The 15,050-nt window shown below is 43.2% G+C and overlaps 1 protein-coding gene across 1 annotated transcript in view; it reads left to right on the top strand.

Moving 5' to 3' along the window:
* CFAP221 (cilia and flagella associated protein 221) overlaps positions 1 to 15,050 on the top strand; it is a 97,330-nt gene that overhangs the window by 41,606 nt on the left and 40,674 nt on the right. Inside the window, exon 8 of the mRNA XM_058548822.1 lies at positions 11,569 to 11,728. Within this exon, the coding sequence (XP_058404805.1) occupies positions 11,569 to 11,728 (160 nt within the window). The remainder of the gene's footprint in view (positions 1 to 11,568; positions 11,729 to 15,050) is intronic.

Below are 15,050 nucleotides of genomic sequence, written 5' to 3'. Positions count from 1 at the left end.
CCATGCTCTGCCTACCCTGGGTGGCCTGTCAGGACTCGACCCCTAGTCCAATCACGTCCTCTCATTTGGACTCCTTCCTACACCTGCAATACTTGCCACGGTGCTGCTCACATCCCAGCATTTACCCGTTTAGATCTCAACAGGAAGCGAGTGTTAACCACTTTTTGCCTCTTTTTTCTCCAAAGGCCCCTTGACCCCTGGCTGAGGTGTTTTACCATGTAACAAGCCTCACCTGCAGGGTCCAGAAGTCTTTGGGAGTCCACAGGCAAAGCCATTCCTTCCAGACAGGAATATGCCCCTGCTTCTCCTCCCCTCCTCACCAGATGCCTGTAGCCAGCACACACTGTGCAAGGGATAGATCAGGATTGTCAAGGGGATGGTAAGCACGTAGATCCGTCACCAGCACACGAAGCAGGCCCCCATGAAATGTTTTTTCCTGGCGGTTAGGACCATCATGAATAGCCTCAGCCCAAAAAATACATACTGATTATATGGCTATATAGAGAAATGGATTCATACAGAGACATCTTTGGCAAGTGATAGAAATGAGGGAGATACACCAGCAAAGTGCTTCTGATAACCTCCCAGTTCAGCAAATGGGAGGCTAGCCAGGGACCACATGTCGGGTTGGAAAAGAATGCTCAGAAGTAAAATCAAGAGATCAAACTTTTTTATGACTTTCTAAGGCACCAAACCTAATGGTGAGGAATTGAGAACAATTAGGGCCAGTTAGTATATCAAATGCAAATGAATTCCCTATGTCCCTGATTTAAGGATGTAGGTAATTAATTTAGAGTAGGATACTGAAGTGAGCAGGAAAGTTAGACAGGCAGGTGCAATTCTTCATGCACAGTCCCTGAAGTAGCTCTGTCACATTGGCGGCGATGCCACATTTTACTTGGCACTTGATATATCCTCGATGGGGGGCAGTGGTTGTACACAGTGTGGCTGGCATTGTGTTAATAATCACTCCCATTTACCAACCGTTAACCAATGCGGGGTACTCTGCTAAGCACATCGCATGCACTGCCTTTTTGCGTCCTACAACCCTACGAGGAGGAAGCTGTTATCATCACCTTTTACAGCGGAGGACAGTGAGGCTCAGAGAGGCCAGATGACTTGCCCAAGGCCACAAGTCTGTCTGACTTCAAACTCAAGCTCTCAACCACCGCCTTAAGTGGGAACAGTAACAACCCCAGGATGCCTTGAAGTGGGAGAGGGGGACAAATAGAGGATTGTATCACAGACTAAAAGTAAGGAAAATTCTATTTTGTGAGTGAAAAGTTAGAGAAAGTAATAATAGCTCTCAACCAGGTCTTATGTATTCTTCTTGCCCTCAGGGGCCCTGGGTATCTCCCATTCAAGATGACCATTTGGTGCATTTCAGTCTGGGCTGGCAGAGCTCAGATGACCACAGCAGCGGTCAGTGAATTACACTCAGTGCACAATGCCTGTACTGAACTCTGTATCTCTACTGCCCATCCAGTAGTGCCGGTCCCAGTGAGGCCCAGGGAGCGGCCAGGATGGCTTGGCCCAGCACTTTATCCTGCCGGGAAGCCTGTCTTCCTGCAGACTGGAAGAGAATGCCAACTTTGATTACTGGAGAGCTGGCCTGTCTGTGGGGCTGGTTGGGGAAGGTGCTATGCCACAAAACTGGCAACAGCAACAATAGAGGGGAAAAAAAGAATAGCTCTGCCTATAAATAAGTGTGGGAGATATTGGATTAAACAAACATAAATATGTTTCTTTAAGAAGTGGCTTTATAAAAATGAAATATATTTGTTATAAAAAATGCAAACACTGCAAAAAAGTACAAAATCTAATTTGAAAAATATTACCCAGAATCTCACCGCTCCAGAAATAACCATTATTAACATTCATTGAACATCATTGCAGACACTGCTCTATGTACGAAGAGAAGAAAGGAAGGGACATGAGATACATACAATGATACAGAGACAGACAAAAATATTAGAAAAATGGAACCATACCTTATGTAAAAATGCTGTTTTTGTTACTTGATTTTGATTGAAGAAAAATAGGTGAAGCTGAAGGAACTGATGGACTTCCTTGATATATGTGATATTCATTCCTAACATCTACTGCTAAAATTAAGAGAGTATGAAAACATTAAGAGGTCAGAGACACTATCTTCTTCAACTGCGTGCTTCAGCCGGCATGTTGGCTGTGGAAGGAGGAGGGAAGAGCACACATCCACTTTCTCGCCTTCTCTCCTTACAACTCCCAATTCAGTTATATTATGTTATCTAGATTTATAGCATTGATATACTATGTGGCCATAAATGCCATAGTTACTTAGTTTCTATTTAAATGGAACCAGGGTTTCCCCTCCATTCTTGGTTCCATGTTTTCTCCATTCCCAAGCTCTTTACTCAGTTCTTTTTCTGGCTGTCTGGATTTTGTCATCTAGTAGCATGTTAACCACAGGTTCCTGGGGGCTGGATACCCTGCAGTGCTTACGTGTGTGAGAATGCCTCTCTGGTGCCTGTAATCATCAAAGACAGCTCAACTGGGTATAAAAGTCTTGCTTTACAACTTTGTTCACCTCAGAACTTTGTAGACATTGCTTGATTGCCCTCTGTTTTGAACTTGCTAGGAATCTGGAGGCTGGTCTGAATCTTTCACCATCCTGGTGAATTCTGAATGCCCTTCGAATTCTTTTTCTTTTTCCAGTCTTAAGGTTAAATAATTTACCAAGATATGTATTGATATTGTTCTATATTATTTTTTCCCCTGGAACACGGCATGTCCTTTCAATCTGGAGAAAAATGACCTTCATTATTTTAAGAAATCTTTCAACTATTAAAACTTTGGATACTTTAATCTTCTATTTGCTTCATTCTCTTCCTCAGAAGTATCAATTTTGTGTGTATGTGTCTTGACATGAGTACAGCCATGTTTGGCCACTCCATTGACCTACAGCCACCAGCACAAAAAGAAATATAAAAGCTGCTTTCTGCGTGGTGGGAACTGGCCCTTCTCCCATGGAGATAGTTGCAATGTGTAAAAATTTCAAGGCCTTTTGGGCACTGCAGCCTGGGGCAGACTGGCCATGTGTGCTGGGCTGGGACGATAAGCAAGGTAAACAATGCACGTACACAACTACTAGGCTGGGACAACAGCCAGGGGGGTCTCAGTGCACGTACGCCACTGATAACCATTTGTGCATGGGAACACTAAATGCTTGCTCTGTGAACTCTGTAACTGCTTATATAAACTGCTAAAAACCGAGGCCTGGTGAGAGTTCCACCTGTGGAAGGGACGGCTTGCCCAGGACGTGTGATCCTTGCCCAGCCGTGTCGATTGACAGGACTCTCCCGGCACTGGGGCATGGATGTTGTGAGTAATTGATTTATTGTGAAGTAATTGATCTGATGTGTTCTCTTTTCGGTCAACCTGGTATTTCTCTTTCCGGTTGATTTGTGTCATTTCCCTTCAGTCCATCTGGTGTTTCCCTTTCCGATCGATCTGATGTTTTTCCCTCTTATTATATGACTATTCAAATCTGCTGCTGTCTCAGCCGATGTGGATGTTTTCCGTTTCCAGTCGAGCTGGTGTTTTTTCCCTCTTATTATTTGACCTATTCGGATCTGTTTGCGGACTATCGCCTTTACTATCCTCTATATAATAAAATATACCTTCAGTCCATTTGCTTGGAGTGGAAAGTTTTTTTTACATCTCTGATCGAATCCCCGAACCTCTCATAACAGTATGTTAGTTATCCTTTGCCCTCAGTATCTATTGTCTTCTTTAAAATAATTTCATGTTGTGTGGATTCCTCATTCCTACCTGCCATGTCTCTGTGTTTTCAGGCTGTGTGTGTCTATTTGTGTGTGTGTGTTTACTGCCATTGTCCCTTCTGATGCAGTTTCTACCTCAGTGACATCCCTTCTCTTTGTTTCATTGTTTCCTGAGCTCCACTGACTCTCTTTTCATCTCCCTCTGGTGTGTTCTGATAGTGCTTCCTTGAATTCTGGTGATTCCTCCTGTGACAAGGTCGTGCTGTCTGTGTTTTCTTTATGATTCTGGTGGCTCACCCATGTTCCAAGATCATCCTCTTGTGATGTGTCTTCTTCACTTGACTTTGCTTATGTTCTTTCCTCCTTCAAAATGTATTAATTTTTAAATTTGCAGTTTTCGTACATAGTACCTATGTTGGTTTTACTCAGCATTTTACTCAACCTTGCCACCAGCGGAAGAATGATGTGGGAGAAGGGATGATGATGATCATAATAATAATAGTCATAATAGCTAATGTTCACATAGTGCTTACCATGTGCCAGACACCACTCTGAATGTGACTCATTTCATACTCCCAGCAACTCTTATGAGTAGACTCTATTATTATGTCCACTTTATAGATGTGGCACCCACATCTACCCAGTGCTCACGCTGAAACCAGGAGCCACCTCTTGACCCCACCAGCCTCCCTGACCCTTCAGCAAGGCCCATCCACTCTACCATCACCACTCCCCATCTCCATGGCCAGCACCCATCCAGCCAACCTCAGCTTCCTTCCAAAGGGGACTGTCTGCTTCCCCCTCGTGCTACTCCAATCCACTCTCCCTCAGGAGCCAAAGAGATCTTTTAAAACATAAATGAGGTCACGCCACTCCCCTGCTTAGAACCCTCCTATGGACTCCCACCCAGCTCAGAACCAAGCCCTAACTCCTACCCTCCTTGAGCTTCCATCGGCCTCTCCAACTTAGTCTTGCTCTCTTCTCCCATTCCTCACACCCTCTGGACACCCTGGGCATCGGTCTTTTCTTTGACGTGACCGTGCCAGGGCTGCTCCAACCTTAGGGCCTTTGCATTGGTGGCTTCCTCTGCTTGAAGTCCTCTTCCCTAGCTCCAACCAGGTCTGGCACCTCTTTACCCACCAGGTCTAAGCTGACGCTACTTTCCTCAGAGATGCTTTCCCTGATCACCAGTCGAGAGCAGTCGCCTAGTCACGTCACCAGCCATTTCTGCCCTGGGCAATGTCCCTCTGTGTGTGCCTGCCTCCCTCTCCCCACTAGAATGTCAGCCCATTAGAGCGGGAGCATGTCTGTCTTGTTCCCCGTGGCGACCCAGTGCCCCTCACAGTGCCTGATGCACAGCGGGTACAGAGTCTTTAGTTCTGGAACAAATGCAGGGATGAGTAATGTGGGACTGGGAGGGCGCGGCGGGGGGCGGGGGGTGGTGCATGAGGATCCTGCAGGAACGAGCCCAGCAGCACTTCTGGTGAAAGAGCGTGAAGTAAAGCTATTTTACCTTGACTACCCTCTGCTAAAACTCACCAAGGGAAAACAACATGTAAAATGGAAGAGAAGAAAAATCTTCTATTAAACAAGGGAAATGACTACAACCCCAAAGTACAAATGAGCAGCATGCCCACCAAATACTGAAACTGAGGCATGGAGCAGGCTGAGAGGGCAACAGATTTCCCCCCAATTTAAGAGTTACAGCCCCGAAAAACACATCCAACTACTCTTTGATTAAAGTGACAAAATGTGGGAGTGGAGCTGGGCCCTGGAGAAGCAGGAATTGGGAAAAAAGAGACCCAATCTCAACATCATAGAATAGCAGGGAGGAGAGCTGAAGTAGCAGCCTTGCACCATGCCATTCCTATCGTCTTAGACCCAGGACCTACTTCAGAAGGTGGCTGGAAGCGACGTGGTGGGGAGAGAGGGGAGCAAGTGACCGCTGAACAGCAGCACACAGCACAGATGACTGAGTGATTCTCTTATGAGTCACTGGCCCTTGTGAGCACAGGGCAGTGATGAGAGATGTTCTCCCAGGACGCTTGAGCACACAGACTTGGTGCCGGGTTCTCTGGGTTCCACTCCCAGCTCTGCCCTCAGACAACTTACTCAACACTCCAGCTTAGACCTGGTGGGTAAAGAGGTGCCAGACCTGGTTGGAGCTGGGGAAGAGGACTTCAAGCAGAGGAAGCCACCAATGCAAAGGCCCTAAGGTTGGAGCAGCCCTGGCACGGTCACGTCAAAGAAAAGACCGATGCCCAGGGTGTCCAGAGGGTGTGAGGAATGGGAGAAGAGAGCAAGACTAAGTTGGAGAGGCCGATGGAAGCTCAAGGAGGGTAGGAGTTAGGGCTTGGTTCTGAGCTGGGTGGGAGTCCATAGGAGGGTTCTAAGCAGGGGAGTGGCGTGACCTCATTTATGTTTTAAAAGATCTCTTTGGCTCATGAGGGAGAGTGGATTAGAGTAGCACGAGGGGGAAGCAGACAGTCCCCTTTGGAAGGAAGCTGAGGTTGGCTGGATGGGTGCTGGCCATGGAGATGGGGAGTGGTGATGGTAGAGTGGATGGGCCTTGCTGAAGGGTCAGGGAGGCTGGTGGGGTCAAGAAGTGGCTCCTGGTTTCAGCGTGAGCACTGGGTAGATGTGGGTGCCGTGCACTACTCTTCATGCAGCTCCTGGAGCTCAGTGATGAGCTTTCCTGTGCAGTCACTCAGCCCTCCCCGGGAGCTGCCTTTGCGTGCTGGACACAGTGCCCGGGACACAGTGGGCATGCGCTGCACGTGCTGCACCTTCTCTTCCCCGGTCAGCAGGTTATATGCTTGACAGACTGTGGATTGCTGCCCTGGCTCAGCTTTCCCCAGCATCCTTCCACTCAAGCTACTTCTCCTCGGCTTTCCATTGGCACAGGCGGAGCCCCCAGGCTGCTCTGATCCTGCTCCCTTGTCTGCATTTTGAGTATTTGATGGACAGGGAGGAAAAGGAAAGTTAATAGAGTCCAAAAGACTTAATTTTACTACTTATTTCTAGTTGTAGTCACAAAGGCTTGCTGGAGAGTGAAGGGAATTAAGAATTAAAATAAGTCCTGGGGACTATTAGCAGTCTGCATGTCTGTACCGCGTGGGTCTTCATCTGCTGTGGCTGAGCAGGAGTTGTTCTTCCCAGGAAATTTAGAAGTGAACTGCTGACCAAAAGCCTTAGGGCTCATATTTCACCCCTTCACAGAAAGCATCCAGCCTAAATTTTAAAATAGATCTTTCTAGAAGCCACCCAGTCTTGTCTTCTGACCTGTAGATTTGCCTGCATTTGACACTTTTGTGGAGCAAAAGGAAAGACCCAGTGCTTTAGGAAACTCATCCCAGCGGCTTGGCAGCATGAGACAATTTCCTCTTCCTTTTTAAGAACTCAAATGGCTTAAGTATAAAGTTTTTCCAAGAAGTATTTCCTCTTCCTGACATTTTTAATGATAACAATACACAATAAATTATTACTTTTTTTATTTGGCACACACGTTGGGAAGGACACATTTATAGGACACACACTACGTACCAAGCATTATCCCAGACCTTGTACATTTTCTCTTTTAAGCCTTGTCCTATCTTACAGATGAGAAAACTGACCCTCAGGGAAAGTAACCAAGCCAAGTCACAAAGCTCATGCAAGGATGAACAAGGGAATGAGTCCGGGTCTGTGTGGTCTCTGAGGCCTCTCCTTGCCCACACACCCTGGGCAGCTGCGATGGCCTGTGATTGTCCCAGTGGGTGACGTGTGACTCATGGTGGTGTGTCGGATGGAACACCTTGAAGCTCTGCCTTCTGTCATCCACTGAATTGAAAACACAGAGTTTGTCAACAGCTTGTTCATGGAAAAGTTTTAAACCATATAGCTATTAAATACCCAACTCAGTCTTAGAGAGATTAAGAAGTTTACCCAAAATCACACAGCTAATGCAATCTTAAATCTTGGAAGATTAAGACCAAAACTTACAAGCCTCCAAGCATGTGCATTAAATGGCTCTATGACAATTTAGGGAGAATGATATGTACTTTCTGAGATTTTTTTTTTTTTTTAAAGATTCGTCCTAAGCTAACATCTGTTGCCAATCTTCCTGTTTTTTTTCCCCCTTCCCTAAAGCCCCACTACATAGTTGTATATTAGTTGTAAGTCCTTCTAGTTCTTCTGTGTGAGTTGCCACCACAGCATGGCTACTGACAGACAGTGGTGTGGTTCCACACCCGGGAACCGAGCCCAGGCCACCAAAGCGGAGTGTGCCAAACTTTAACCACTAGGCCATCAGGGCTGGCCCCTGAGATTTTTGAAGAAAAACTTATGTAAAAATTATAACAGTATTGTGGGGCTGGCCCGGTGGTGTAGTGGTTAAGTTCGCGTGCTCCACTTTGGCGGCCCAGGGTTCACAGGTTCAGATCCCAGGCATGGACCAACACACTGCTTGTCAAGCCATGCTGAGGCGGCATCCCATATAAAGTAGAGGAAGATGGGCACAGATGTTAGCCCAGGGCCAATCTTCCCCAGCAAAAAGAGGAGGCTTGGTAACAGATGTTAGCTCCAGGGCTTATCTTCCTCATAAAAAAAAATTATAACAATATTGTAATAACACTGTGGGGGCATGTAAGAAAGAAGAAATTTTTTTAAATTATCTGCATCCTGGGCCTTACTGCTGTAACAAATAATGCACTTTTATTTTTCCATCTCCTTTTAGTAACTGCCCATATTTATGCAAGTTTTACATAATTGTGAAAAGGCAAAGATACAGTGGTGTTTTCTGGTGACTTCATTTATCATTACAGCATTTTCAAGTGTTGTCACATTTTCTTCATAATACTCATTTTACTGATAAATGAAGGTTTTCTTAGCCTTTAGTTTCTTTCTAAGTTTTGTTCTCTCCTCTCTCTCTGCCTTACCACCCTCCCTGCCCTGTGATGTAACATTATCCCTGGTAGGTTAAGGATAGTAATCTTAAATTGATCCCAGATGAAATTGGACTGAAGCCATAAAATCATGGTTTGAGTTTTTTAAAATAAAGTAGTAATTTTGAGGGTGCCTTTCTTGCTTTTGAGACATGAAACATATTCTCCTATCTCCCACCATTAGTTTTTGCCAAGCAATAAGCTGTGACTGCTTGGCGCACCTTGTATAGCTGTTAACATTTGACAGTCAGCTGCGACCATGTTCCTTAACAGAGTTGTCTTAACTGGTATTGCTGTTAATGGAAAAAGCAGCGTGCTCCGGTTGCCGGGGCTGCTCCTCCAGTGCTTGATGTATCAGGTCTGAGCAGGGAGCACTTAAAAATAAATCAGCCAGGTCAAGGCAAACATTAATCTTTGCTACAGAGTTTGTTCTTACTTTTTTAAGTTAATGAGCTGGAGCAGAAGCAATAGAGTGTTCTCAGTCTAAAGACCCCATGAATTGCAGGTCAGATGGGGGTATTTTCTGACCGAGTGGGTGGTCAAAGTATTGAACTCTGGCACATCATGGAGTTTCTATTCAGCTGATGGTAGGCTGACTGAGGAAACTGTGCTCTTCTGCTGATTCCGTCTTGCTGCAGTGGGCTTTCAGGTCACTAGTGGGTGTCATCTAAAGATTTTGACGTCTGCCCTCAGGGAACTGACAAATACCCATTTCTGAAGCACTGTGCTAGGGATCGGGGAAGATAAAAGAGCTTTGGGGCCTGGTGTCTGCCTGAGGGCCTTGTCATCTAATAGGGAGACTTTTCACCTTTGAAAGGCAGCAGTTGAGGTAGCACATGAGTACTGTAGGGCTGCCGGAAGTTTAGGGAGGTGAGGCTCCTGTGGATGAGAGTCAAGAGGAGTTTCAGGTAATACATAGGTTGATGCAGGCTTTGAAGTTTGGGTTCATTCACTCATTGAGCAAGTATTTATTGAGCTGGGAACATAGTAATGGGCAGACACATACTTTGTAGAACTTACATTCAAATCTAGGGGAAGGCAGATAGTAAAGAGATAATCTCAGAGAGTAGGATAAAAAAACCAAAAGATCTGGAGAAAGGGCTTTCCAGGCTGAGGGAATGGTAAGTGCTGTTGGGGAAGCGGGAGAATCCCCCTCCACCCTTTCCCTTCAGGTTCTTATGGCTGACCAAATAATCAAAAGACAGGTTAGCAGGAGAAAATAATACCAAGTTTAATAACATGTGTACATGGGAGAAACCAGGGAAACTGAGTTTCTCGAAAAAATGGCAGAGATTCTCATCTTAAATACTATCTTCAGCTAAAGACAAAGGAGGATGTTGGGGGTGGGAGGTTTGGGATTTCAGAGGGGAAGAAGACAATTTACATGAAGAGGGAAATGTAAATGTTTGTCAGACAATTCTTTGCAGGGCCACCTAGAGAATGTGGCCGGGGAGAGACGGAACTTTTGATAAGAGGGGCTTGGTGCCTTTCCTATTGTAACATCTATTTTACATTCTATTACAGCCATCATATGATAGTGGCTCCTTCCTGAAACAGGTCTTCTATGTTAAATTCTGTAGACAGTTTGGAGGAGGTCAAATGTCCATCAGAGAAAATAATCAAGGTAAAGAGACATATTTCAGGGTGGCCAGTTTTTGATCTCCCACAGTGCCAAGGCCCTGAGGCAACAAGACCCCAATGTCTGAGAATTAGAGCAAAGCCCCCTCTCCTCCTTCAGGTCTTGGCTCCAATGTCTTCTCACCAAAGAGGCCTTTCTCTTCATCCTATCTCAAAGAGCACTTCCTGCTGCACTTGCCTCCCCCTACCTGTAGGCTTTAGTTTTCTTGTTGGTATTCATGACATGACTTTATATTTTATATTTGTTTGTTTATTTCTTTTTGTTTGCTGCCACCAACTACAATGTAAACTCCATGATATCTGGAACTTTGTTTTGTTTATTGCTGTATCTTGAGTGCCTGGAGCATTGTAAGTGCCCAGTGAATGCCTGGATGGCTGAACGGAAGGTCTGTGTGGCTGAGCATGGAGAGCAATGGGGTGAGCTGTACTAGATTCAGAGGAGGGCAAGGATGGGGAAAGGGTGTGCTGGGCATTCATGAGGGAATAAGCAAGGCCTCTGCAGGGACAGTGGAAAGACTAGATGCACAGGGACGGAAGGAACCATCTAGAAGGCAAACCGAAGAGCTTTCAGTGGAGGTCAGAGAGAATGTTAGCCCTTCTTGCGCCTCCTACATTGACCTTCCCTCCCTCCCTTGCTCCCTTTTCTGTTTCTTTCCACATTTTTGAGCACTAACTATGTTCCAAGCCCCGTTGGCACCAGAGATACAAAAGAAGGATAAAGCATGGTGAGATATTTGACTGGAGAGAATGGTAGTCCATCCTGAAGATTTGAAAGGAGAGAATCAAATTACATGAAAATATAGAAACTGAATTATTTGGACAGAAACTTTTATGTGTGTTCCTAGCTTTTCCTTGTTGCTTACACTATTAACATTGACATCCGGTAATTAGCTTAAAGGTTATGGTTCTGGGAATTCATTTCTGACTCACTAATGCTGATTAATGTGTATTTATTTATATAACTGACACAATCAGATAATTATTATAAAGGGCTGATTGATGTGTATTTATTTATATAACTGACACAATCAGATAATTATTATAAAGGACTAATGCAGTAATTGGTAAATAAGATCACTGTAAACATGCAGAAGTTGATTCACGTGTATTTAATGAAAAGACTATATAAAGACAATAGGCATACTTGAGCTTATCAGGGGGAGAATGTATTTGTGTGTGTGTCAGCCTCTTTGACTGGACTTTACAAGGAGAGACAGTGTCATGTTTTCTCATTTCTTTCCTTCCAGGAATAATTCCAGCTAATGGGAAGGTGAATGTGACTATTAAGTTTACACCCTTTCACTATGGGACTGCACAAATAAAAACGCAGCTATGGATTTCACAGTTCAACTCTCAACCATACGAATGTGTCTTCACGGGAACCTGCTATCCCAACATGGCTTTGAAGTATGGCTGCTTTGGGATGTTTTTTGTTTATTCTTAAACTTTTTAAAAAATCCAAGTCTTCCTTTCTTCCATTGTCTCTCTTCCTTGTAACAGAATGCCATCAACAACTTACTTAAGATGATGAACTTTTATAAAATATACCTTAAAATATAATAGTAATGCATAGACTGTCTCTATGCTTGTAGCAGTAGTTGCTTCTGATGAGGCGAAGAGATGACTGAGAAAAGGGGGTTTTTGAGGGGTACTTTCTTTCACTGATCACTACCAGTGTGCTTTTTTAATATTTGACCATATATATGTATTACTGTCCATTCAAAAATCTAAATCATGAGGCCAGAACAACATAACTATTTTCAAAGTTTCACTAGAACATTATAATTGAGTGCCTGCTGTATGCAGTGAGCATGGCAAAGCTCCATGGGAAATGATCCACACCCTGAAGAAACTCACAACAGAGGAGCCAAAATAAGTCATGTGTAACAAGTGACTTCGACATAAGGTGAAAATGGAAATGTGCCACGTGGGAGAATTTTTTTAAACACCATTAGCTTTCAAGTTAGAGTAAAAATGTGAAATAGGATTAAGTTTTACTTGGTAACAAATTTTTTCTGACCTTCCATTTCCATTTGAATGTGATATATATATATATAATACATAAAATATATATATAAAATTTTATCTATATATAACATATAGATAAAATATATATAAAAATATGTATTTTTATATACCAGTGTATCAAGTTAATGAGTTTTCTTTTAATACACATGATTTTTATAAAAACTAAAAGGAAAATTTATCACAGTATCAATACTAATCTTAGAAAACTCTCACAAGTATTTTGAACATGATAAATAGTTTGATTTTCCTCCTCTCTCCTTCACACACAGACACAAATCACATATTAACATCATTAGGCATATTAAAAGTGAAGTAACAGGAAACAAGTGTTGGAGAGGATGTGGAGAGAAGGGAACTCTCATACACTGCTGGTGGGAGTGCAAACTGGTGCAGCCACTATGGAAAACACTATGGAGATTCCTCAAAATATTAAGAATAGAACTACTATACGATCCTGCTATTCTACTGCTGACTATTTATCCAAAGAACATGAAAACACAAATACATAAACATATATGCACCCCTGTGTTCATTGCAGCGTTATTCACAATAGCCAAGACTTGGAAGGAACCTAGGTGCCCATCAAGAGATGAATGGATAAAGAAGATCTGGTATATATACACAATGGAATACAAATCAGCCATAAAAAGGGATGAAATCTTGCTATTTGTGACAACATGGATGGATCTTGAGGGTATTATGCTAAACAAAATAAGTCAGAGGGAGAAAGTCAAATACCGTATGATCTCATTCATAAGTAGAAGATAAAAACAACAACAAACAATCACACAGAGACAGAGATTGGATTGGTGGTTACCAGAGGGAAAGGGGGGAGGGAGGAGGGCAAAAGGGATGATTAGGCACATGTGTGTGGTGATGGAATGTAATTAGTCTTTGGGTGATTAAGACGATGTAATCTATACAGAAATCAAAATATAAGATGTACACTTGAAATTTATATAGTGTCATAAACCAATATTACTGCAATGAAAAAAATTTTTTTAAAGTGAAGTAACCACCTATATCAAAATATGAACTAACTCCATGATTTGTTATGTATTTATTTATTTTTTTTTGTGTGTGTGTGTGTGTGTGTGTGTGTGTGAGGAGATCAGCCCTGTGCTAACATCTGCCAATCCTCCTCTTTTTTTTTTTGCTGAGTGTTATATATTTATATCATGCTTTTCTTCCTCAAAATTCAAAGCAGCCTAAGTCAACTCTAGGATATTAGTGTGGCCTGCTGAACCCAAATCCTGCAGGTAACCATAGTAAAAATGAAGTCACTCACAGCAAACATGTAGCATTGGCTATAAATAAAAAACAGCACTAGTTTTTCTGGTGTCAGATAACTGGCTGAGCAAAATGGTCTTTGCCATCTCCTGTCATGTGCTGCAATATGCAAATGGCTTTCTTAAAGACATCACTTGAGTGGGATTTTTACTTATGTGTCCTTCCATAGTCATGTTCTCTAACACACGAGAGCATCATGTGGTAGAAGCGCTGTACACGTGCGGAAGTACGCTATTTCTAAACTGTTATGTTTGGTTTCCCAGCTAGAGTTTGATATCTTATTTAGTGCACTCGACGTTTTCAAGGGCTATGGCTCAAGACCTGCACATCTCCCCAGACTGCAGATAGTACTAGAACATATAAATTCCACTAGAAGGAAAAAAATTACCCTGGCTGCAGTGTTCTCTGGAAGTTTCATAGGTTGTTTTTCATTTCAGAATTGGGTGTGTGAGGGACTTACCCACGTACTAAATTTGTCACTGCCAAATTCCACGTGTAACTCTTTAGTTTATCACTTTCTTACACTCCTTCACTTCCATCATCAACGCTAGCAATTAGATTGTTTAAGGAGACTGTTTTTTGACACACTCAAACTTTTCTCAATGTTTCCCACTATTTACAGCAGAGGTGCTGTCAGAGCTCTGCTGGGATGTGGATGCCAGGGCACAGCTCCCTCCCTAATGCAGCGCCTCCTCCCCGCACAGCACCGCCTGTCAGTGTGTCTCACCAAAGGCCGTGGGCCTCTCAGGACACTTTCACATGGGCGATGTGACATTTGAGATTGCTAGCATGTCGCCCACATCGTGCAGTGGGTCCTGTTCAATAGGTACTCAGCAAATGCTTATGGACTGTCAGAATGAATGCGTGTTAGCATATTCTTATCTTATTTCTGTAACGTCCTGGACATAGGTAATCCTATAAATCAGGTATTCGCGTATTCTTGCTTAAAGAAATGCTTCATGGATAGCACTAATGAACATAGTAGTCCTACTACATCTCATAATAAATAACTCCAGTAGCTTCTGTAGGCATGTCAGCAGCGCCGTCTATACCTACATTTCTCCAAAGGCAGTTTTCAACTACAGAAAAAATCTCAAACATTAGTCTGAATCACCTTTTTAAAGATATTGCTACAAACAGTGGGCATAATCATTCTTTTACTAGGAAAATAAATCAATGTAAGATTTTTTAAAATTATTTTTTGAGGTCATATTGGCTTATAATATTGTGTAAATTTCAGTTGTACATTATTATATTTCAGTTTCTGTGTAGACTGCATCGTGTTCACCACCAATAGTCTAATTTTTATTTGTCACCCTACATAAGTGCCCCTTTACCCCTTTCTCCCTTCCCCCAACCCCTTTCCGTCTGGTAACCTCTAATCTGTTCTCTTTATCCATGTGTTTGTTTG

The sequence above is a fragment of the Diceros bicornis genome, chromosome 10 (genome assembly GCF_020826845.1).
Source record: "Diceros bicornis minor isolate mBicDic1 chromosome 10, mDicBic1.mat.cur, whole genome shotgun sequence".
Taxonomy (NCBI): domain Eukaryota; kingdom Metazoa; phylum Chordata; class Mammalia; order Perissodactyla; family Rhinocerotidae; genus Diceros; species Diceros bicornis.
This window is presented reverse-complemented; position numbering and strand designations above follow the sequence as displayed.